We start from the raw sequence: 24,362 nt of genomic DNA on the forward strand, positions 1-24,362 counted from the left end.
TACCAGTGTGAACTTCACTAATTCACAGTTTCCTAGTTACACAGCTAGTGCAAAAAGCACCCTATGAAACAAAACATTGACTATTCAGAATTAACTTGCTAAATTTGTGTGTGTTATCAATAGGTTCTAGTATAAAATTTATCAAGTCAGTGGAAGAGGCAAATGAAAGGGCCAGGCTTTTGATTGATTGGGATATACCGTATGTTCAATGGTTATTCTTCTGTATTCTTTTCTTGAGATTGTTATTTATTTTATGTGATGGTAAAGGGTCTCATTTTGGGGGGAAAGAAACAAGGAAAATAGGTAGGAAGTGAAAGTATCTTCTTAAATTTGTTGCTGTAATGCGGTTTAGGCAGATTTATCTCAGCCCTACCTGTTGCTGGAAAAGAACCTTCCTAGTCTTTATAGCTTGAATGAGGATCCATGTTTTTTGGAACTATACAAATGAATTTTTAAACCTTTGGAAATTCTTTTTTCTGTTTATTTTTCTGTTTTAATTTATAAGCGTGTATCATATTTTAACAGTGAGCAGATCTATTACAGGATTTAACATCTCGTTGTTTTGCAAGAGTGTTAAATTTTACTTTGTTTTTAGGATTTGTGACTGGAAATGGGGGGCATCCTGGGTCACTTGAGTCCAAGCCCTTGTTATTGCTAAACAGCCAGGTCATCCTGATCACAGATTTGTGAATTTTCATCTGAAAACATAGGGTTGTTTGATTTCCAACTCAAATTTCTTCATGTCCAGTTTATAACCATTTGTTCTTATGCCCACATGGTCCTTGAACTTCATTAGTTCTTACCCTTCTCCCATGTTTGCCTCTGGTTTTACTTATACACGTTGGTCATACTCCTTCTTTACTGTTCTTTTGCTGGAGTAGACCAACAACAATCTCTGTGTCCAACTAGTCATAAATGCCAGGCAGGAGTTATTAAACCGAAGAAGGTAAGTGTTATTTCAACTTGGAGAGATCCAGCTATTCAGGAATAATTGTAATTATAAAAATCTGTGATGATGTACATCGTAAATTCTGAATTAAATTTGCATTGTTCAGCTTCAGAGTGTTTTGCTGCTGTGAAGTGTTTATATTTGACAGCATTTTTACAAAGATATTTCTTGGGCACATGACAGTTGCCCTATTTTTTTACAGTGCTTCTCATTATATGGATTTTATGCATTAAATATACCTTCTGTCGTGGAAAATTCCTAATCCATTGAAAGGTCTATGCTAATGTCTTCTGCCGAAACATAATTTATTTGCTTCTATCTGTTGCTAATCTTATATTTATGTATTTAATTAGCTAATTGTCTGCCTTCTGATTGTATAAGAATGGTTCCTGTATTGTGTATAATGTCTTACATTAGCAGTTACTATCCACAGTCCTAAGTCTGTTAGTCTCTAACAGTGCTGTGTTGTTGCAGTTCTCCCACATAGCAGGGAATTCCTTCTCAGGCAGTATCCTCACCCGCCTTATTTATCACACCCTTTCTTCCAAGATCAGTGTATGTTTGAGTGAGGAAGAAGCAACAGAACCTGTGTGGTTGTCACTGTCATCTGAGACTGTCCCTTCCAGATTTAATAGAAAGTGACCGTTGCATCAAAACTTAGTGACAGGGCTGTACATTATGATTTTGTCTGAGTATTGTTTGCTTAGGAAGACCTGGCAGAGGTAGGGGACCTGAGGGAAGAGGGGGACTGAAAGCGGGTCCCTGCTCAAGGCAACAGGTGAACCTGCTCCTGGCTTCCCTCGCCTTCACGTGTGCCCTTACGGAACAGGGATATGGCCCTGGACCAGGAATATCGGATAACTAAAGTTACTGACAAAGGTCCATCCAGGGAGTTGCCGAGGCAGTCTGCCCCATGCATTAGGACTGCCTCTGCTAAGAACAAAAGGTAATTGTTGGAGAACATTCTCTTTTGACGGGAGCTGAGGTCTCCATATGCCGGCCAGACCCAACTCTCAGGGAGTTCTGCTGCCTCCCTGGGGCCCAGGTTAGTGATGTTACTGAGAAACTCCCAGGCCTGGTGCAGCCTCTGATTACTCCCTGCTAGTGGTCATGCAGGTGGGCACTGATGAGGTTGCCAAGGCACGTCCCAGGGCGATGAAAAGGGATTTCAGAGAACCAGGCTGAATGCTTGAGGGATCAGGAGCACAGGTGGTCTTTTCCTCAGTTCCTTCAGTGGCAGGAAAAGCTGAAAGGACTAGGAAAACACCACTGATTAATGTATGGCTTAGAAGCTGCTGCTGTTGGATGAACGTTGGGTTTTTTGATTGCAGAGATGTTTACAGGGCACCAGGTATGATAGTAAATAATGGCAAATAGCTGTCAACAAGGGGGAAAAGGATTCTTGGCCAGGAGTTAGTGGGGCTCATTGAGAGGGCTTTAAACTAGACTTGAAGGGGATAGGAGACAAAACTCCTGCATAGTTTGATTTCAGGACACCAGGCCTGCTGGCCTTGGATGGGAAGACCCTGTCCCTCAAGGGACAAAGGGTCCTAGGGCAGGAGTTGGCAGGGCTCATTCACAGAGCTTTAAACTAGATTTGAAGTGGGAGGGGGTTGTAGCTGGGTTTGAACTAGTGGGGCATTGGTGTAGTATTCATGAAGACCAGAAGGTCTCCCACCTCCCAAGGGTGCCACCAGTGTGCTCAGCTCGCTCCCTGAAATGCCTGCACACCAATGCAGGCAGCATGGGGAATAAACAGGAGGGGTTAGAAGTCTACGTGTGCTCTAAGGGTTATGATCTGGTGGCAATTACAGAGACATGGTGGGACAGCTCACATGACTGGAATGTGTTCATGGATGGCTCTGTCCTTTAGGCAAGACAGGTCAGCAAAGTGAGGTGGTCGAGTTGCTCTTTATGTGAGAGAGCAACTGGAATGTATTGAGTTCTGTCCAGGGGCTGATGAGGAGCAAGTGGAGTGTCTGTGGATGCGAATTAAGGGTCAGGCTGGCATGGGAGATACAGTTGTGGGGGTCTATTACAGACCTTCTGATCAGGTTGAGGGAGTTATGATGCTTTCTACAGGCAGCTGAAAACAACCTCACAACTACAGGCCTTGGTCCTCATGGGGGATTTTAACTGCCCAGATGTTTGCTGGAAGGCCTACACAGCCAGCCATTCCCAGTCTAGGAGGTTCCTCCAGAGCACTGATGATAACTTCTTGATACAAATGGACAAACCAACTAGGAGAGGGGTGCTGCTGGATCTTGTACTCACCAACAAGGAGGGTCTGGTTGAAGTGGTGACAGTCAATGGCAGCCTTGGCTGCAGTGATCATGAGATGGTGGAGTGCAGGATCCTGTGTGGGAGGAAGAGAATACCTAGCAGGACCAGAACCTTGGACTTCCACAGGGCCAACTTTGGCTTCTTCCATCAGTTGTTAAGATAAGTCCCATGGGACAGGGTACTAGATGGTAAAGGGGCTCAAGATAGTTGGTCAGCATTCAAGGACCACTTCTTCCAAGCTCAGGATCAGGGCATCCCAATGGGTAGGAAATCAAGTAAGGGAGCCAGGAGACCTGCATGGTTAAACAAGGAAGTGCTGGGCAAACTCAGGTGGAAAAAGAGAATCTATGGATCATGGAAGGAGGGGCTGGCCACCTGGGAGGAATATAGGACTGTTGTCAGAGGATGTAGAGAGGCAATAATGTGATTAGAAAAACATACAAGCAGTTCATTGAATAAAATTTATTTGGAAAAAAAACTCCAACACAAGTGTAAGCCTCTTCACCATCCTACAGGTTGCTTTTTGGTATAGAACAACAACAAACATTGACATTTTAGATTTTTTTTTAATTGATTTTTGAAGTACAGTTTTGACAACTGAAACACACCTCTTCCTGCTAAGCAAATCTAGTAATTGTTCATTATGTGTTGTCAATGACAAGTTGTTTGCGGGGGAGGATTAAATTGCTTTTATTTTCTTTCTGTAATGTTCTCCATTTCAAACTTATTTAACTCCCGATATGATTCCTATGATAAAGAATGGTGTAGACATTCATTCATGCTTAAAGGATTATATTATGTATGTTTACTATAAATATCCAGTGTTTGAGAATTATTTTAGTTGTAATTTTTTGAGTGAGGCATGTATCATACGTGCAGTGTATAAGAATGCCTGTTTCTGCTCATTCATGTGCCTGCTCTCTCCACTTCGAGGACAATGGTTAATCATCTGGTATACACTGGTGTATGCACTGTGCTTAAGGCATTTGTTCCATATTGCCCTTTGTGTGGCATACCTGCAGTATTCTTTCTAATGGATGTTTATTCATTTATAATATTGGGGAAAGAAGCTATCAGAGTGGCATTCCTTTCTTGTGAATTCTTGGCTGTTACAGAGCCAAGCTCTCAGGTTTTGTGCCAATCCTAATATTTTGGGCATATTGCTGAATTTACTACTGTGTTCTTATGCTGTGGCCTGTTCAGGATCCTATTTGGAAGGCTGAACACTAAAATTCATATCCATAAATGTATCTTTACTAAGTAGTAGCTACCAATATGATAATTTAGAACAGGTAATGAAAAAATTACTAAGACTTGTCTAGAGAGGAGGAAAAAAACCCCAACAACTAAAAAGATTTTGCTCATAGTATTTTATTTAACTAGAATTCTAACTAAATGGATCACTTCACATGTGATGGTGCATAAATGCTTCCAGTTAGCTTGCAAAAATTATGTCCATCAAAATAAGGGGCAATTATCTTTAAACTCTGAGCAAGTTCTTATCTTGAGAATAGCTAGCTGAATTCATTTGAGTTGGTGGAAGATCAGAATTAGTCCTTTGACACAAAAAGAATAATGACTCTTGTGATTTCTTTGAAAAAAATTCTAAGGTGGTTAGAAACGGAGATTGTGTTACTGAGGCTGCAGGTGAACTTGACAGTACTGGGCAGAGGGGGTGGACTTGCTGTATTTAACTGGTTGCACAGGCTTTGACAGCAGTATTGGCAGGCAGCAGCCATGGTCTTCATGGTGTCACGCTTCAACTTGGGCACCTTTGTGTGGTGTTCCCTGAGCACTGCTCCTGGCAGCTGAGAAGATAAGCTCTAACCCATGTCTCTCTTGGCTCAGGTGTTCATTAGGATATGAGGGGTAGAAAACACAAAGACAACTAGCTGCTCCAAAAGCATAGCAACAGTGTGTACTGTTCTGGCAGATGCAAGTTTCAAAAACTCAAATAGAATCTGATGAGATAAGAATCTCTGACTAGATAAGTTCAGTTCAGTTGTCACAGTTAAAGAAATTACTTTCCAAATCAGGGGTATTTACTCCTGATTTTTTCTTATATAAACACATCTAATAATTCGTGGCAAAGCACTGAACTAGGCATTGAAGCTGTAAGACTATTTCAGTCTTACTCTGAAGAGGCAATAGTCCTTGTAAGTGGCTTTAAACTCTATAACTAAATGCACTACTTCAGCTCTTTTGTGGATTATTTGCTGTCTCCACTGTGATCAAGAGAAGGATCTTTGTCATCAGGATGCTCTCTCTGATACCACCTTAGGCATAGGCCATATTGCTGCTATTCATCCATTGAAGATCAAGTTCAAGATCAGTTCAGGAAGCTTTCCACAAAGCAACAATTCAGAGTTTGTAATTTTGCCATGTCTAGGCTAGCTAGGGTTGTGACTCCTGTTTTGTCAATAATTTGAAGAGTATAAAGCTTTTCCTAATGAAAAATCCTAATTCTTTGGAAACAAGCTTCTGACTTCTTATGAGATTCTGGACACCCTTAGTTGAATTTTGTACATCCACCAGAATTCTCAGTTAGTTTGCATTTCTGGCCTTCATTGCTGGACTTTTTTTCTAAGATACAAGGAGAATAGTTTGATTCCAATTCTTGCTGACAGTCATTGAAAATAGAGCTAATAAAAATGTTCTCAAAGTAGTACATGTATACCTTTTTTGAGATATGCTGGCCAATGGGGACAGTCAAAACATTCTGAATATAGATGCCACTGCAAAGGCAGAGTTAATACAGTCCACCTGGCCTTCAAGTTTTTAGAGGTGGTTTTTTTTTTTTAAAATAACACCTGCCAGCATAACACCAGGGCTTTCTTAAAAGTATTTGCAAAACTAGAACTTCAATTCAGCATTAGCTTTCAAATACCTTGCTGATACCCCGATAGGAGGTGAGTTCCTACTTTGGTAACTAGATCTGTTGCCATGACTCTGAATGTAGGATACATGGAAAATTCTTTGATGTCAGCAATGTAAAGAATATTATCTATTTATCTAAATAATTGGTTGGTCACATAGCCAGAATAAAGGTTGTTTGTTGTCTTATTATCTGTGCACTGAGTAAAATAACAATTAAAAACTGTCATATTTTGGTTTTAGTGAATGAATTGCTTGAAAAAAGTTATTTACTCAGTTTGATCACCACAACCTTTGGTATTTGGATCAGCAAATAATGAAAACTGTGTTTCAGACTATTTTAAGTGTATGATGATGCTTTTCAGTCTCTACAAAGCCTCCAGTCAAATGACAAGTTGTGAATTTCTGTCTTTGATTAAATGAAAGTAATCCTCTTGAGCAATAATTTCCTCAGAAAGCCAGTCCATCAGTGACAAACAGATTGCCTCAAAGTGTATATCTACTTTTGATAATCTTTAAAAAAAAAAAATGGAAAAAGCTCATCAATACATAAAGCTAGAAAAAGGATAATTTTGTCAGGTATTTATGAGATGCTCAGACGATCATTTTCTGTGGAATAAGAATGATCTCCCAACCTGGACTGGAATTTCAAAGAGCAGTAAGAAAAATAATCATGCTGTAAAAACATATTGTAAATTTCCAAGAAGTGGTTTTGTAGGAATTACAACTAAAGATTATCAAGGTTGTCACTGGCATGAAATTTCCACTTTTGAAGTTTACAAGCTGCTGCTTAAATCATCCTCAAGCAACTCTTTCTTTGGTGATATATTCTTTAACTTATGAATCCAAGTTAATTTTCTGTTTCCCTTAGAGATACTGAGTTTCCCAACTATTTTATTTTCTTATAATTTGAATTCTTTATTGTTTGTTTGTATCATCTCGCTTTTATTCCTGTCTTTCAAGGAAACAACAAAAAGGAAAAACACAAAACCAGTTCTTTTGGCAGGTTTGAACACCCTGCAGCAAAAGCATGTGCACAGTTTTCCTCTAATTTCTTTCCATTGGGGGAAATCCAAATCAGAGATGTTACACGAAGAAATGAAGTTACCTAGTCTGCAGTTTTGGAACTTACACAGTTGTGGAACTTGTGATTTTGACTTCTCGTTTATTTACTGGGTGATTCTTATTCCCCTGGGCTTTGCAGTAAGTGTTCATTAGTGTTCTTCATTTCAGACTTGAGGATCATGCAGTAATCACTTCTTTTGTGTATTCAAGCAGCCACTATTTGGTATCAGACAAACATCTGTTCATAGGGTGCCTTTAGCAAGGGATCCTTTTAGTCTTAGTGCATTAGCCTCTTGTCAGGCTTGGCCCTCTTACTGTCTGACCTTTAGCTGCAGCTTTCACAGCTCCTGTGTTTCTGCTGGGCTAATCAGCTGTCATCTGGCCCCAGGAGAATCCAGGGTATGTCCACCTCTTGCCCTTCTTTGTGGTGTGTATGATAGCTCTAAGAATTCACTTCACGCAGATCCCTTCCAACTGCTAACACCTGGTGGTCCTCCAGTCCTGAGATTAAACATGACCTGAACAAATCAAAAGGGGTACCACTAGCAGTTTGAATTAGAGCTGAACTGTTTATTGCAAATAGCATAGCTGACAAATGCATTATAAACATACCTTTAATGTTAGGGATTTGTTCATTGTGAAAAATAATTGCATGAATTTTTATGCAATCAAACACTGGTCCATAGATCAATTACTCATAAATTATGCTTATTGTTTAGATCATTTAATCTTTTTCTCATTTCCCAGTTTAAAAGAGTGTAATCAAGAGAGAAAAGAGAAAAATTAAATTACTTGCTATTAGTCACTCCAACACACATAAAGGGTAACTCTATCTGGACAGAGCATTGTAATTTAAAGAAGTCTGTGGTCATGGAAGCTGTCCCGCAGTGACATCTCCATGGTCTTACAGGTCTGACAGGAGTAAAGAGAGGGGGAGGTGTGAGTGAGTCTCAGGAGGAGCTGTTAGCATGTCTTCATCAGGAGTGCAAGTAGAATGTCTTTGTGTGTCAGATGTTCTTAACAAAATTGCTAGCACAAACATCTTAACAGCTTTTAGTTCTTGAATGTTTCTTTATGCTACATGTGTTATCTCAAAAAACAGAATTCAGTAATGAAAGGCCTCTTGCCTCTTTTCCTCCCTTTGCCTGTGGCTATATAAAAAACTGGTAATATAAAAACAGAGCACTTTTGTAAATGCTGTAAATTCCATTGTACATTCATTTTCAATTGCCTCCACTGCTGCTCAGGTTTGCTGTGCAAATTTCAGGCCAGTTTAGTCTATGAAACAACTAGGACTTTCCATAATGTGACAAGTAAGCCAAAGGTAGAATTTTAACGCAGACAAATAGAAGTCATAGAAAACTTAAAATGTTTTCCTTTCCACAGAGAATTAACGTTTTGCTCTGCAGAGGTGTTAAACACCTTAAGCAGAAGGTGCAATAGCAATTTCTCATGAAATATTAAGATCAACACAGAAATCTCACTATGAACTTGCTTAAAATCTTTCAGAAAAGTGGAATGTTATTTTGCAGTTATTAAGAATACGTATATGTTGTCATTTTCATATTACCACTAAATTACGGTATCCTAATGCTTGAAAAAAAGCCTTATTTTAATAATGCTGTATTCCTATTAGAAAACCCACAAAGGTTTTTATTTTTATTAACAATTAATTTTAAATTACTTTAAAGTAGAAATTTGCATTGTATTATCAGGTATCTAAGGAGGTTTTTATAGCTCTACATTATGATATATGATAAAGTTGTACATCTAATTTTGAAGGTTTTAGTCCCTTGATTGCAGTGAATGAAAGAACTATTATTTTTTATTTGATCTCCATTTTCCAGTGTTTCCTCTGTGAGAAAATGGTGTGTTTGTAAAATTATCATCCAGAAGTTTTTTTTCTCTTGAGAATAAAAACTAAGGTAGAACAGAAGCTTTTGATGAGAAATGTGAGTTTTATCACTTCAGATAATCTGATTTTCAGCTACATTAGTAGTAGCTTAATAACCAAAACAATTCCATATTTGATGTGAATACCATCAATGTTGGATGTGGGGTTTTGCCCAAGATTTTTCAATTGGAGTTTGTGAACAGGAAATCCTGGTAACTTCTAAAGCATGCCATTCTACCCAAAATAAGAATGTTTTTTTCTCCTAAAATCAAGTTGCATGCTGGAAATATTATTAGAATGTTTACTTTCATGTTTGTTATTTAGGTTGACTTCGATATTAATATTGTAAGGTGTGAACTACATGAATAAAAATGCACATTATACTTAATTGGCATGTTCTTCAAGGAAGCTATTAAGCAGAACAACCAAATAATTACCTGTCATAAATAACGATGCTTTCCTAAACTTGAATCTTTGTGAGGTGCCTAAAGCGATGTTTCAGCGTTTGCAAGTTCAGGTTATTAGCTGAAAGCATATACTGATACATGATACATGGATAACTGCATGTTCTCTTCATTTTACTATACAGGACAACTAACCAATAGGAATTGGAATTTCCTCCCTAACATGTTGTGAAGATAGGTAGCTTTGTACGAAAAAACGCAAACTAAAAAAAAAACAACCCAAACTAAAGCAAACACAAACAAGCAATAAAGCTCCCCAAGAACCAGATTGACACCATTTAAATTCAAGTATTTTTTAAAATCACCAAAGACTTAAAATGACAACATACACAAAAGTAAATAACTTTTTTTTGACACTTACTTCTTCATTTAAGTTTTACGTTGCAACATCTTTGCTAAATTTTAGTATTAATCTTAATAATGAGTCTTATTATTTCAAACATTTAATAGTGTTTTGAGCATCGTGTAGTACTTGAATTACCTTTAGAAACAAAAAGTTGATACTTCCTGCAGGTATTAGTATACAGAAAGAGCATGAATTGTTTAAGGAACTTTTTTGTTATGAGTATCTCCCTTTTTTCAAGTATGTTGGTTCACAGTTCTTCCCTGAGTCAGGGGAAACAGAAGCCAAACAACTCTGCAAAAGCATCAGAGTATCCAGTATAGCACGCAAGTGAGATTTAGCTAACAGAATTCAAAATTATGAAGTTACATTCTTTGACATTCCTAATTATATTGCTTCCTTCTGTTTTCAAGACTGAGTTCTTTAGATGGTTTGATTTCTCTTTCCCAGGAATGATCTTGATAATTTTTCAAAATTTTAGCTTTGAAACATGTTTTTATAAATTATCTAGTGCTTAAGCCAATAATGAGGGATGTGGAGGCTCTAGGTTCAGTTTTCTCCTCCTCTCTGCCTCTCAGAGCAGAAGTAGGGACTAGGCTCTAGGCTGAAGAGCTGGTCTGGAGCCTGTTTGACACCTGGATGTTCTCATCACCTCAGCAAGCGTTTGTCTCAAAGTGATGCAGTAGCTTCAGGGTTCAGGACTGGACTGGTGATAAAGAGAGAAGAATACTTTTATCTAAAATACAGGATACTTGGATTCAGTTCCCTCTTGCCTACTAAGATTCAAATTTACTTCCCTAACCTTTCAGTTGCATTGATATAGAAGTAGAAGAAAGTAATGTGCAAAAAAGTCCTTTAAAAGATTAGTGGTATAACATTAACATTTAAAATTTGAGAGAGACATTTTGACAAGTAACATGCTGTGAATCTGATTTTTGTTGCTGAAGGATTGTCAGCAAGGTTTCATCTTTTCCTGTGTATGTTTTGAAAAGCCAAGAGAATCAGATGTTCTTGTTTCATAAGCCTATGGAGGCATGACTTTAACCTGTGCAATGAGGAAAAAGAACTTCTAACTGCCCTCAGAGCATGACCATGTTATTCCCTGTGGTTAACTCCAGTTGGCTTAAGAACAGATTTTATAAGCAGAACTTCAGGGTTTAGAAAAATAACAGTAGGAGATGAATATGTAAATAGCAAATACCCTGTTTCCATGGAATTATGGTGAAGAAAGACAAATAAATACATTTTACATATATTATCATTGTTTCAAATATAGGATTCTATATGTTGTCGGAGAACAGAGAAAAAGATTATTGAAAATACTTCATAGGCATTCCGGTCTGGCGTCATGCATTGCAGATGTTCACTTCCATTGGCACTAGGGAAAAAAGAGTATTCTTTCTTTGATGGCCAACTTTTGTACAGTAGGAAGATGTGAAATTCATGTACAAATTAATGGGAATGTTTTTATTACATACTTATTAAAAAATTATGTTTCTTTCCGAGATATCATATGCAAAGAATTCATCAATGACAATAGTTTGGAGAATTAGGAATTAGATTTTTGTAGAATATAACACATATTCATCTTATAATCCAGTGAGAAGCAGTTATTCTTTGAAGTGTTAACCAAAAAAAATCCACCTAACTTTATTATAAAGTACTATTCTGTGGTGTATATAGGAAAGTTTTAAGCCACTTGCACAAAACTCTGTGTTACAGAATGGAAAAGCTGAAAAATTACAATTTACTGTAGTAACACTGATCTTTGAACCATGTATTTGGAATAGACTTTACCTGATTTATTTTTTTTCTTGCTTGTGTTTACTGTTAATAATTTTTGTTATGGCTAAATTGACAAAAATAGGTTAGAAATTTAGCATTAATCTCTAGATACAACCTCAAGAGACAGGTCTTTGCACTGTGGCCAGATCATCAGTACCTTGACAGTTCATCTAAGTTCTTAATAATCTTAATTATCTTAATACTCTTGCAACAGTTCTTACTGGTTTGTTCTGGTGTTTCACTGACCTTGAAAGGCTTTTGCTATTACTGAACCTTAACCCTTTTTTCCCCAGCTTATTAAAATATACACAGTGTTTATAGAGGAAGAGAGGACAGAGTTGTAAAAATAAACTGGTGTAGACAGATTATTTCAAACAAATAGTAACTTTTGGTCTAAATATTATGTTTCCCACAGTGAAGCTGCAGTATCAAAGTGGCCTACAGATAGATTGAATGCAAATCTGTATAGAGATGAAAAGCATCTGGTAGCACTATAATGTTGTGAGTTGAAAGCTTCATTCTAGCTAAGTTTATATTAATGTTGCAGCAATTAGCAATTTCAGTGTTAATATAATTTGGCTCATGATCATGAAGGTTATATTTTGAGCAGGTAAAAATGTAACTTCTTGTCCTGCTTTTTTCATGGTGGGTTTGTTAGCACTCTTCTCCAACTTCGCCTATGTAAACAGAAAAACCCTCTAATCAGAGAGGTTATTTTCAATTCTAGTTCATCTTACGAACTTAATACAAAGTCAGAATACTTACCAGCAGACATCACAGAATATCTTACTTAAAACAATTAATGGATTTCCACAATGTGAACAATAAACTGTTCTGGAGAAAGTACATTTGAGAAGACATATAATACTCAGTATCTCTGATTTTAACTTTGTCCTGCAGTGAAAAGTCTTTATTCTGTTGTTGATCTGAGCCCTATTGATCTCAGCTGTCTCTTCACATTCCCTGATTCCTGTTTCTTCTCTTCCTCTTAGGGTCTCCCTGTTTTCTTTCAAAAGAGAACTGATGAAATACAACTTCACCTTCCCCTTTTTCTCATGTAAATATAATTTGCCCCCAAATTCTCTCTCTTCTCCCTTATCATACACAAAGAAATTATACTGTGGTTTATGTAATTTAACATCAGTTTTACACAGTAATATCAGTTTGTCCTCTGATCTGCTTCACAACTTACTCCTTTTCTTTCTTAATTCTTCTTAATATCTCACTTGCTTTTATATTGGTATTTTCCATTTCATAAACTGAAAAAGAGAGTATTTTAAAAAATATATTTGGGTCAGCATGTAACAAAATTTCTTGATCACTCATTTACTGGTTACTACTTCTAGCGTTCTAAACCTTATTGTGATACCCACTGTAATCAGTTCAACTCTGTCAAAAAGTGATTTAGACTGAGTCCCTATTAGAACATCCATAAACTATACAAATAAGTCACAATTGGGAAAAAAGTGCTATCATCACCCCTCTCGGTACATATGTCAAAGCCCTTTGATGGTTTGCAAGGGAGTATTACCTAGCTGCTCACTTGGTTAAGTCTTTCTTGTAGACTTGACCATGACCACAATGAAATTTGAGACCTAAGCTTTGAATGGTATCAGGTTGGCTCTGGTCAGTTTCCTGCCCCCGAAAAATAGTAAGATGAATAAGCACCATAAGGATAGTGTATTACAATGTTATAAGACCAGAAAACTTAAGTAATAGATGCAGTTGTCACAAGCTGAGGCTTTCAAGTGTACAGTATGTACTTTTGACTGCTGAATGAAGTCATCTTTCTTTTAAACTGTCCATTTTGTTTTCTACTGTTGAATTTAGAAATAAAAAATTCTGTTTTGTGAATGCCAAGATCCAGAGAATGAATGTATAATTGTAAATGTAATTCATTTTCAGCAATTCACAAGTTGCAACCCATTTGAAATTTATTCTTGAAACTGAATGAAGAACTTTTGCAGAAATAACCAGAGTTTTGAAATTCAGAATTTACAGCTTGAGGGATAGAAGTCAGAATTTTGTTGAGTCCTTCTTTAGTAGTAAGAGTACATTTGCTAACAAGAGTGAGTGTTTATTAATGAGGAACTGGATTGCTACTTGCAACTTCTGCCAGATTTCTTGGAAATGTTATTTTGAGAAGTACTAATTAAAATGTCAATATGAAGGATATTATTATAGGTTCATAATTTATTCCTGTAGGTATTGTGTATTCTATAATTTGAGATTCTGTAATGCATTTGTGTTTATATGTCAGATTAAGTTCCTTGCTTTTAAAGTTAACTTTTATCTTGATGAGGATTTGTGCTATTTAGGTTTTAGGACTGATCTTGTGCCCATATCAGCTGTTGCTGGAACTGATAGAGACATTTGGAATCTGGAAGAATCAACTTCACAAAACCATCATGACTCCTTGAAAGAGTGCTGCCAGATTCCCATATGAGTCAAGCCATGTTTGAAAAATCTCTGGATCCAATTTATGGTGGTTTTTTTCTGAGAGAATCATAAAGGGATGTACTGGTAATTCACAGAACTTTGCCTGGGTACCAACCTTTGCCGTTGGCAGGAAACTAGGAAACTAGGTTCCATCCAGTTTCTTGTTTTCAGTGCTACAGCTTTTCTGTGCCAGTGCATGAAATCAAGAAGTCAAAGTAGAAACAACTAGAGTATGATAAGCATTACTATATTTTTTTAATTTTATTTTTTTTTTAAGCCAGTAATGAGGGGTTAAAATGACAAAAATGAATATTAGAAACTCCTGTCAAAGATATGACATGGTGAAAATGCATGAGAGATCTGAATTTTTTGGCAGCTTCTGGGGTGGAAATTAATGTGTCACTTGCTGAGCCTTAGGATGGCATTATTCCTTTCCTATCCAAGAAGAAGGGTCTATTGCAATTCTGTATCCCCGGATCAGTTAAATTCCTTGTAAGCTAATTTATTCTAGAGAGAGTGCATTTTTCTACTTGCATGTGTTCTGTTATTTTGCTGCTCATAAATTCTCGGTCTAGAGAATAACCTTTACAAAACATGAATAAGAATTTCCTGCATTTTATTATCTTCAAAGTTCCACTAGTGTTTTCCATTTTTGGAAAGTAAAAGATCTGAAGTTTAATGTTCTCCAGGATGCTGACAAACTATGTTACAGTTCTTATTTTAGCAATTGAAGTAAATAGGCTGCTTTTCCTCTTCTGCTATTATTTCTCCTGAATTACGAGGTAACAGAAACACAAAATTAGAATTATTTTAATTCTAGACTGCTTTAGTATTTGTTGCCTCTAGTATGTGCAAACTGAGTGTATATTAAGGATGTACATTGCTTATTGAGTGATTGAATGGACCTTCTGTTATTGTCAGTAAGTTGCTTTCCTAATTTTCTATGTGTTATGCTAAAAATGGACTTCCCAGTAACATCATTCCATAAAACAGACAAAGCTTTTTATCTGTTTTATAGGGTTGTGACTCTCAAATGAGCACATCGGAAGTGTCCTGCAGTGGAAGTACCTCCTCTTGTCAGTCTCTGGTACATGGCTCAGCTCCAGAAATCCTCGTTGGCCTCCTTTATAACGCTACAACTGGAAGATTATCAGCAGAAGTGATAAAAGGCAGCCACTTCAAAAACTTGGCAGCAAACAGACCACCCAGTGAGTGAAAATCTTTTTTCATCCTAATGCTTCTGTACTGGTGGGGCTCTCAGTAGCAAGGACTTCAAACCTATCATTTAGTCTTACCCAATCAAAATGAAATAGAGCAATCATCAACTAATCTGTTTCATGTTTTATATTTCTCGTCAGTTGGGAAATAGCAAAAATCTAAAATTCAAAATATTAATTGTAAGTTGACAAGACTGTTTTAATTTTTCATGATGACTGACTAATGAATTACCTTTCTCATAGTGATTAATTGCTAAATTACTAATGCCTCACATCATAGGCCAAGAATTAAAAGTTAGTGTTTAAAGAGAAAGTACATGCCAGCTAATATTAATATAAACACTCTGCAGTTATTGCTGTTCCTAGTGGGGTTGATACTGTGGTCTTTAATTGCCTACATGCCTGTGTATATGTGGTAGTGACTTGGGAATGTTAGTGAAGACAATGGAGAAACAACTTGAGACCTTTGGCATATTTACTGTGCAGGACTGTTTGCCATTGGAAAGGACTTGAACTGTGTGCTCAAGCATTTGTTAAAAAATACATTTGTCTGAAATATCTGTGAACGTTATATACTTCTAAATTGAAGCCAGATGGAATGTCACACACATGGAATTCTTTGATATAGCTTGAGAAGGTTCAGTAATTAACTTTTTTAAAAATTATTTTTTATTGTTTTTTAGATTACAAGTCTGATTTACGTTAGTTGTAGCCAGTCATACCTACCTGTTCTTGATTTTTGTCTGGAGACTCAGGTTTCAGCCCCGTTTTCTGTTTATTAATCCCCAGATTTGTATGGCATAGCAGATTATCTGGCACTACTAGATTATGTAGCAGGCTGCCAACATTTTATAAGTGGTTTGCACATTTCACTTTGTCTTCAGAGTTTAGGAAGTAAGCCAAACAACTCGAGAATAATGCTCTCCTCTTTCTTTCTTGACTGATGTTTTATTCCATTTGTTAATTACATTTGGCTCAGCCTTACTCTGCTTTGCTTTCTCTGTACTTTTCATACTGATGGAGCCAGACTTTGTTAATGTGCACAGAGAAGGAACGCAAAAGAATCTCTTATACTTCTGTCTAATGAGGTAGCTGCCCCAGAGTTACCTAGTGGGAGACAAAGTGTAGAATTAGATGGGGAAAGCCAAGAAGGCCCAAGGACACTGAGGTGGGGGAAGGAATTAGCAGGAGACAAATCCTGGAGAGCAGGGACCATGTGTTCCCATAGAGCAAAAAACAGTAGGTGGCTTATGCTTACCTTTCTGGAATATTTAGAGAAAGGCAAGTTTTTCTTAGTATTTAGAATATACAAATTAGGTGGGCATCCAGTACTTGTTTTGAAGACAGATATGTTCATTCCCTGGCATGTTAATTCCCAAAATGTGCTCTGTGGGCCCATGGTATCTGGCTAACAGCTGTGTGTGTCACTGAGGTAAAAAAATCACTTTCAGATTGCAAGAAAGCAGCATAGAATGTGGCACGTAGCCTTGATCTGTCTGAACTTGTTGGAGGGAAGATCCTGTGTGTTACCTTTTGTCATCCCCTGTGAAGGACAGGGGAAATTTTGATACTCTTAATTGTTGTCCAGTTGTGTTTAGGCAAATATGGGTTTTGAGTTCTCTTGTTTCTAGAAATCTGCAAACTAATGCACTTTCTGGGTCTGGTAAGACCATGTACAGAATATTGTGGAATCCAGATTTTTCCTGTGGGCTGTTTAGTGCCATCTCCCTCTCTGCTGACATTGGTAGTACCTTCTTGTAAACTCCTGGACCCAGGTGCTTACCACTGCCCTTTCCTAACTCCCTCTCAAGTACATTGTAGGACACGTACCTGCTGCTCTCTGTGCCATCATTTCCACAAAATGAAATGAAAACTAAGGCACATAGGGTTGATGATTAAAAGCTCTGATCAGATTTGTTGTTTTGGACCATCAGTGGTCCAAAATCCTGAGAAGTGCTGCAGTGTACATGCACAGGCTGGTTTTCATTCAGGTCTTGAGATACTATAGTAGAACGGGAAGCAATTATTCTTTCCCACGTGCGATAGTTTCTGTAGTCTGGGGGTTATGAACCTATATAATTTTTGTGAAATGCTGTGGATTAAGTTCTTCATCTCTGCTACATGGTAGTGTGTATATATTCCTCTGCTGCATTTTTTTATGTTATATAGTAACTAATTTAGCAGCTTAGTACAGACGAATTAGACCAAATCCTGCAGGTAATAACAGCTGATGTTAGAATGTGCCTTCATTTCTCTGTGTGAGTTAATACTTTGTCTGAAAAAAAAAGATGCTTCATAGTATCCTTCAAAATTTTGTTGAAATGAGGTATGAGCTTTTGCACATTAAATGCATATGTGTGGATGCATGCACACACACATTAAATCCATAAATCCATGGATTTTAACAAGTGAGATCTTTAAACTTTAAATAGAGACCCACGGTTGAATTTCAGCTGTAAGCATCCCTCAGCTATTTTTAGAGATAGAATCAGAGTCATTCTCATGCCCAAGTCCATCACTGCTGAGAACTCAAGTATTACAATCAAATATTTGCATCTCTAAAAGCTAAGGGCAAAACCAGCTTAGTTTTCAGTTCAGTGATTTTTCATTTTATTGCTTGTAATATATGAAGTATAATTACTGTGCACAATTTTTCTTAATATGCTGGAGTTTGCATGAAAAAGCATTAGGTTTGATAAAAAGGAGACAGTGATTTCTACCCAGTCTTCTATAACCTAATTGTTTGCATGATTCTTTCCATGTTGAGTGTGCTTCTGAACCCCGTAGCTAGAAGAGCTAAGATAATCCATTATGTAAGTGGTGTAAAAGATTACACAAAAACTGCACAAAATTTTTGTTTCAGTAAATTTTACCCAACAATCCTTTTGTTCAATCCTTTTTCTGACCTATGCTGCTGAGGTTTTGTGTTCTTCCACTCCAGTGAATAGTGTTTCCTCTTAAACTTTAACCTTTGATCCTCTCTCACCCAACTATTGACATCTGGTCGTTGTTTCTTTTACTGCTTTCCACCCCCTGTTGTCAGACGGACTGTTCTGTTGTCTAAAACACTTGATAGGTGGACAGGTTTATATAATCCGAGGTGAGTTCCTGTAGAAACTAATTGGATGTTGTCTTTTTCATGCAAAAGAAAACTTGCCAGCAGTAAAGCTATCCACGGCTGCCTACCATATCGGTTTATAAAAGTATATGTTTATTATTTGTGTCACTCTCTAATGCCAAAGTTGCATTTATCTCTGATTATGGATGTGGGGATTTCAGTGTACCTGCAATGTGAAAATATTCCATGTGCTTCTGCTTACGTAAACTCCAGTCTTTTAATAATATTATTCATTAACATGAATATGGCAGGAATAAAGAATGAAATGCCGGATTGTTTTATACACTTCATATTTCTTAAAATCAGTAAATTCATTAAATGCATGTCCTTCGGCAGGAACATGGCTTATTGTTTCTAGCCAAATGAAAACAGAGCTTCAAAAATAAGGGTTTATACCCAAGCACTAACACCCAATGTATGCTAACCATATTTACTTCCGTCAGCTTCTTAATTGTACTTCCTAAGCGCACTGTACAAGCTATGTTTTAAATACCCATCTGGAATCATGCAAAAACCTACTTCTCTTGAAAAGCGCATTAAATTTATTCCTTTATGAATCTAGGGATTAAGTTTATATTTTGGCCTTTAAAATAAAAATTTAAAACCCCAAAGTGAGAACCACATCCATGCAGAGATTACTCTTAAGCATTTCATTCTGGCTGTTTTGATATCATCACTGCAGATCAACATTAATTTTTTTTCTGTTTCATTATTTGCCTTCATTCCACTTTGTTTATTCTTATTCTCTGAAAATTCAGTGGTATGCTTTACAGTGTTGTGGCTAGTTGGAGCTTGCTGAGTGTTAATGCAATTTAAGTTTGTTTAGACCAAATAAGGGGGGTCAATGGGAGAAGGATTATGCGGTATACCTTTAACTTAACCCATTTACATAGTACTAAAGCTAGTTAATTTGTTAGTGTGTTTGTAATATTTTGCTTACTTGTCATCTTTCCATGTGTCTAAACTAAGCTGTGTTCAGTCAGCCTGGTATACACCATATCCTTGTATCTTAAAAATACCTCCTTCTCAAAAACTTCAAGATATCTGACATTCCAAAATATGATTTATTTTGTAGATACATATGTTAAGTTAACACTGCTGAACTCGATGGGGCAAGAGATGTCCAAATGCAAAACTTCAGTCCGCCGAGGACAGCCAAATCCGGTATACAAAGAAACCTTCGTTTTCCAAGTGGCACTGTTTCAGCTCTCAGATGTGACACTCATATTATCTGTATATAATAAGCGCAGCATGAAACGAAAAGAGATGATAGGGTGGATTTCCTTGGGTCTCAACAGCTCAGGAGAAGATGAACTCAATCACTGGACTGAAATGAAAGAATCTAAAGGACAGCAAGTATGTAGATGGCATACATTACTAGAATCGTAATGGACTAGAATGGTAAGGTCATGGTTTTAAGGGTGTTTGGTCTCTCAAGAAGATGATCATCCCCAGTCACAATCAGCAGGTTTCTTGCAGAAGTAAAAAATGAAAACTTAAGTCAACATTCCATCGTAAAGGATGCACAACATGCAAAATGGTGGGATTTAATGTATAACCTTGACTTAGTGTCAGGCACTTCTTGGCGTCAGAGAAGCCTTGCTGTACACAGATATGTTAGTTGTCCCTCTCTCATCCACCTGATGCTGTATTTGTTTGGGTTTGTTTTGTGGTTTTCAATTGAGAAACATTTTATGTAAGGTTCTCCAAATTAATGTAAACTCCTTCTTGTCTACTTTTTGTATTGCTCTAATACTGTAGCTTCTGACCTGCCTGCATTCAGATTAAAGGTCAATAACTTGCACTTCAAGAAAATGTTAATGATCTATGGAGCAAAAGAAAAGAAAAACCCACCAGTGGAGAACACTTAGTAGTATAGTAAATATTAATATACTGTTGTTTTACACTGAGTTTCTTTCCAGGAGCTTAGTAGAAGTAAGTTTGCATTTTTTGATATGCAGTTGGTTTGAAAAATACTAGCATTTGGGCATCAGGTGAGCTTTGACATCAAACTAATGTTTCTTAAATCTCTGACAGGAACAAGCTCTATATATGGCATAAATTGGGTTTTTCCCTCTTGCCTGTACTTCTGCCTAATCCAAAGAGACCAGATCATTACTTTGGTCCTTCCAAATCTCCTTAGACAGGTTGTACTGTAAAACTATGTAACTTTCTGTTGAAAGCACTTGCTGTATCCACGTATTCCAATGTAGGAAGCTCATAGAGCACGACTTTACTAAAATATATTTTCATTAAACAAATTGATACAGATTTATTTAAATGTCCGCAGTTGGAAGTTAGGTTGAACAACTGTGAAGAAGGTGGCATTCATTGAACTTCTCTGAATGAATGTGAAATACTGTGACTTTGGTTGAAACAGGTACCCATTTGAGTCTCTTCTGAGCTGTTGTAGGGGTTACCATATGCCGTTTGTTGGAATTAGAGAGTAGACCAGGAGTTTTTAGTTTTCTTCTTGGAGAAGAGAACATCAGTAAGTTATTTTTCTAGTGATTTGCCAGTAATTGAATGTATGTTCACACCCAGAAAAGAAGTTTGCTTTGCTTATGTTCAGGTTGGGAAACACAGCTTTCTAATGACATAATTGAGAAGCCACAACATCACAAAAAAGTTTGCCATCAGATAAACACCGATGGCTTCCACTGCAATTAGGGAAATATCAGTGCTTCTGAGATTCCTATTTGTCCCAGATACTTTAATGGGAATCACACTACTTTGCTGACTGCTGAATCAAATTTATGTTACTTATATTGTGGATTATTGAGTAAGCATATTTTTTGAAAAGCTTCCCACTTCAAATATCCTTTTTGCCTGTAATTGTAAGTTTCATTTACTTTTAATTGTTGCTGTATGGAAAACAAGCAGGGTTTTTTTTTTCTTACACATGGTTGTGGTGTCTCACAAATATGAGACCGCACTGACTGTTGTAGCACTTGGTGGGTAGAAGAGTGAAGTTACAGATTCTGTTGAGGATTGAATTAGTGGTAGCCTAGAGCATTCTCATTAGAACAAATGTTTTTCTCTTTACTTTCTTTATAATACCTTTGAACAATCCTAGCTTTAGGGTATACAGCCAGCCAAGTATAGTGAGGTTGGAGACAGTGTGTATGTTATAATAAAGACACTTCACATGATTCTCAAATTCTCACACTACTTAACAATTTCATTAAGTCCTTTTTAAAGGGTATTGTAATTCCACTTTGTGGTTTATTTTGTGCCTTTTGAGGGGTTTATTTGCTGAGCCAGGCTTTCAATTTTAATTGATTCAAAGATTTAAAACATTATTACAAGCCCTTTTTTTTCCCCAGTATTGCATGATACTTCCTTTACAGAAGCTTTATTTACTAAATACAAATAATGCAAAAACTTTAAACAGGAATGGTCTTGCAGTAATACAAGTTGTCTCTTTCAGTCCTTGCTGTTTCTCAGTTTGTGAAATGTAATGTTGATTGTAGAATTTAGTAAAAAATTAATATTAATTTGATATGCATAAGGAAAGTGCTCAAATTTTCCCAGTTTCCAGCTATTTCCATATAGTAGAAACACTGACATAAAAGCTCACCAAAAGCAGTTTTTCACTGGATGTGGAAGTGGTTTTACTCATTCTGTTTGTGGGTATTTGGGTGCTCTTTCCTGAATTTGAATTTTGTCTCATAATGATTGTCTCCTTGTATAAGTTTTGCTGTATAAAGGAATGCATAGTATTTAACAGCAAAAACTGAAGAAATAATTCCAGTGGAGAATATACCGAACCATCACCACTGAACAAATGAAGAAGTCAGTTTGGGAGATGCAGCAAATAACCTCTTGCAGACCTAAACTAACTAAACTGTATTATGACTTGGGTTTCTGTTTGTGGGTGGCATTACTTCAGTTTTATATCTAACCAGTTAGATTTCTAAAACACTGAAATCTTAATTTTGATGCATCAGATTTATAGTAGTTGCTGTTGAGCACATTTGCGAAGAGGAATCTCCCTCTAGATGATGTGACTTTTCCCAAGGTATCCAGATCCAGTCTGTGCTTCACAGAAGGAGGTTTGGCTTACTTGAATTTATACTGTACAAAGGCTGGGAACTGATTGTATAAAGAATGGAAATGAATGTTTAATTTAGAGGCATGGGTACATGGATATGCCATGCCAAACCAGTCACACAAATCATGTGATTCACCCTGGGATTTTTAGGAATTCATTATAGTATCAAATAGCTGTCTTGTTGTTTTTTCTTCCTAGATCTCACTCTTACGATTTTTTGTTACTTCGTTTTTCTTACTGCTTTATGCAAACCTACACTTTTGTATTTGAAATCTACCTTTAGATATTGGAGGGTTTTTTTAACCCAGCAAAAGGGCTTATACATACAGTGTGGTTTTGTGCATTCAGTTAAGTCTTAAGCATGGAACAGAATTTCTAAATAACAACATATTAGCAAGGGACATTTGTGTTTTCCTGTGCTTTTTTTCCATAGCTTTTTATTGTTTACCTTTGTTCAGAAGTACAGGAAGTACTTGGAAGAGTTTATAAAACTATTTAATTATTTTTTGTGTGCCAATATACCATGTAGAGATTACAATTCTTGAACTGAATCTGTTTTCTGACAGTGTAGCCTTAAATAATTACAGAACAGTGACGTTCTTACAGGTTCTATTCTTGAGAACACTGCAGCCTTTCTGCATATGATCTGTTTGGCTTAATGTTTAGAACATTTCACATAGGTCTTCCTAAAGCATTATAAATATGAGAAAAATTGGCTAGTTTATTTCTGTGATAACAGTAAGGTTGTGAAGGGCAGTACAGGCAAGCATGAAATCACTGCACAGAAGGTTGAGAGGTTGTACAGCATCTGCTGGACATCACTATCTCCCACATATATGGAGGCAGGGAGTCAGCAGCTTCTGTTCCTAGTTCAGCCAGGCAGCACAGGGAAGGAGGATAGTGCTGGTAAGATTGGGAAGTTGATCCCTGTAGTAGTCAGGACTTGAGACAGCCACGTAACCACACTGCAGGGTCTGACTGCAAAGGCAGAAGTTAGGCAAGGTGTAAATTCTGCTACTGGGGAAATACCGTGTCATTTCTAAATCCAATTAAAATCTTCTAACATCTTTAAGAATTAGATTTCAAAATATGTTGAGCCCTTGGAATAAATGTATGTGCTTTCAGTGGAGCTGGATATTGGGTTTCAATTAAGAGAATACTTGAGCTGAACTGGCATTTCTTGTAGGAGAGATTTTCACCTGTAAATTTTTGCAACTATTCCTGACGGCAAATGCAGCGCCAGCGTTGATACCCTGCCATTTTTCACACCTTTGTAGGGGTTTTTTTTGTCTAAAATTTGTGTTTGTGTTACTGATGTACTCTCTTTTCTCCCAATTTTTTTCCTCCTGCAAACTCCCCAGCACCCTGGGGTCTTAGAAGTCACTGGGTCTTAGAAGTCAAGTGCATTCTGCACCTCTTACAGTAAGGTACTAGTTCGAAATTTCTGTGACCTGTCCAACTTCCTAAGATTTCTGAAATGCAAACCATCAGTTCTATTATGGTGAAGCAGAAGACTTTTTTTCTTTGATGGGGGCATTTTGATGTAGGAATTGTATACAGAGTGCTCTTACACATACAAGTTCTAACAAAAAATCTGTGGTAAAATCAGAGACTGAGGTTTGAGGGGAAACCGTTTGGTTTGAGCTATTGTAACTTGAAACTAACAGAACGCCCTTTCATTTAACTGAGAGTTGTATTGAGCCCATTACTTACTCATCACACTTTTTGGGAGAAAAAAAAGCTGTCCTGTTTAAAGCAGTCTTTAAAATGATGGCTTGTCACTTGTAAGGCAGAATGACTTCCTCCTGAAGCTGAATTCTCACTATCAGCTAAACATTCATTCCGTTGTCTCACTGATGTGCATGCCTCTACTTGCC

The 24,362-nt window shown here is 37.0% G+C and overlaps 1 protein-coding gene across 2 annotated transcripts in view; it reads left to right on the forward strand.

Moving 5' to 3' along the window:
- Positions 1-20,274, forward strand: part of SYT14 (synaptotagmin XIV) — a 61,486-nt gene extending 41,212 nt beyond the window's left edge. The window contains exons 5-7 of one of the 2 annotated variants that reach the window (XM_010000899.1): positions 15,115-15,304; positions 18,357-18,413; positions 19,507-20,274. In XM_010000899.1, the coding sequence (XP_009999201.1) occupies positions 15,115-15,304; positions 18,357-18,413; positions 19,507-19,820 (561 nt within the window). In that variant the 3' untranslated portion in view covers positions 19,821-20,274. The remainder of the gene's footprint in view (positions 1-15,114; positions 15,305-18,356; positions 18,414-19,506) is intronic. The other variant, XM_010000907.1, reaches the window with a different exon arrangement.
- Positions 20,275-24,362: the final 4,088 nt, after the last annotated feature.

Source organism: Chaetura pelagica, unplaced genomic scaffold, assembly GCF_000747805.2.
Source record: "Chaetura pelagica isolate M959 unplaced genomic scaffold, ChaPel_1.0 scaffold161, whole genome shotgun sequence".
NCBI lineage: Eukaryota > Metazoa > Chordata > Aves > Apodiformes > Apodidae > Chaetura > Chaetura pelagica.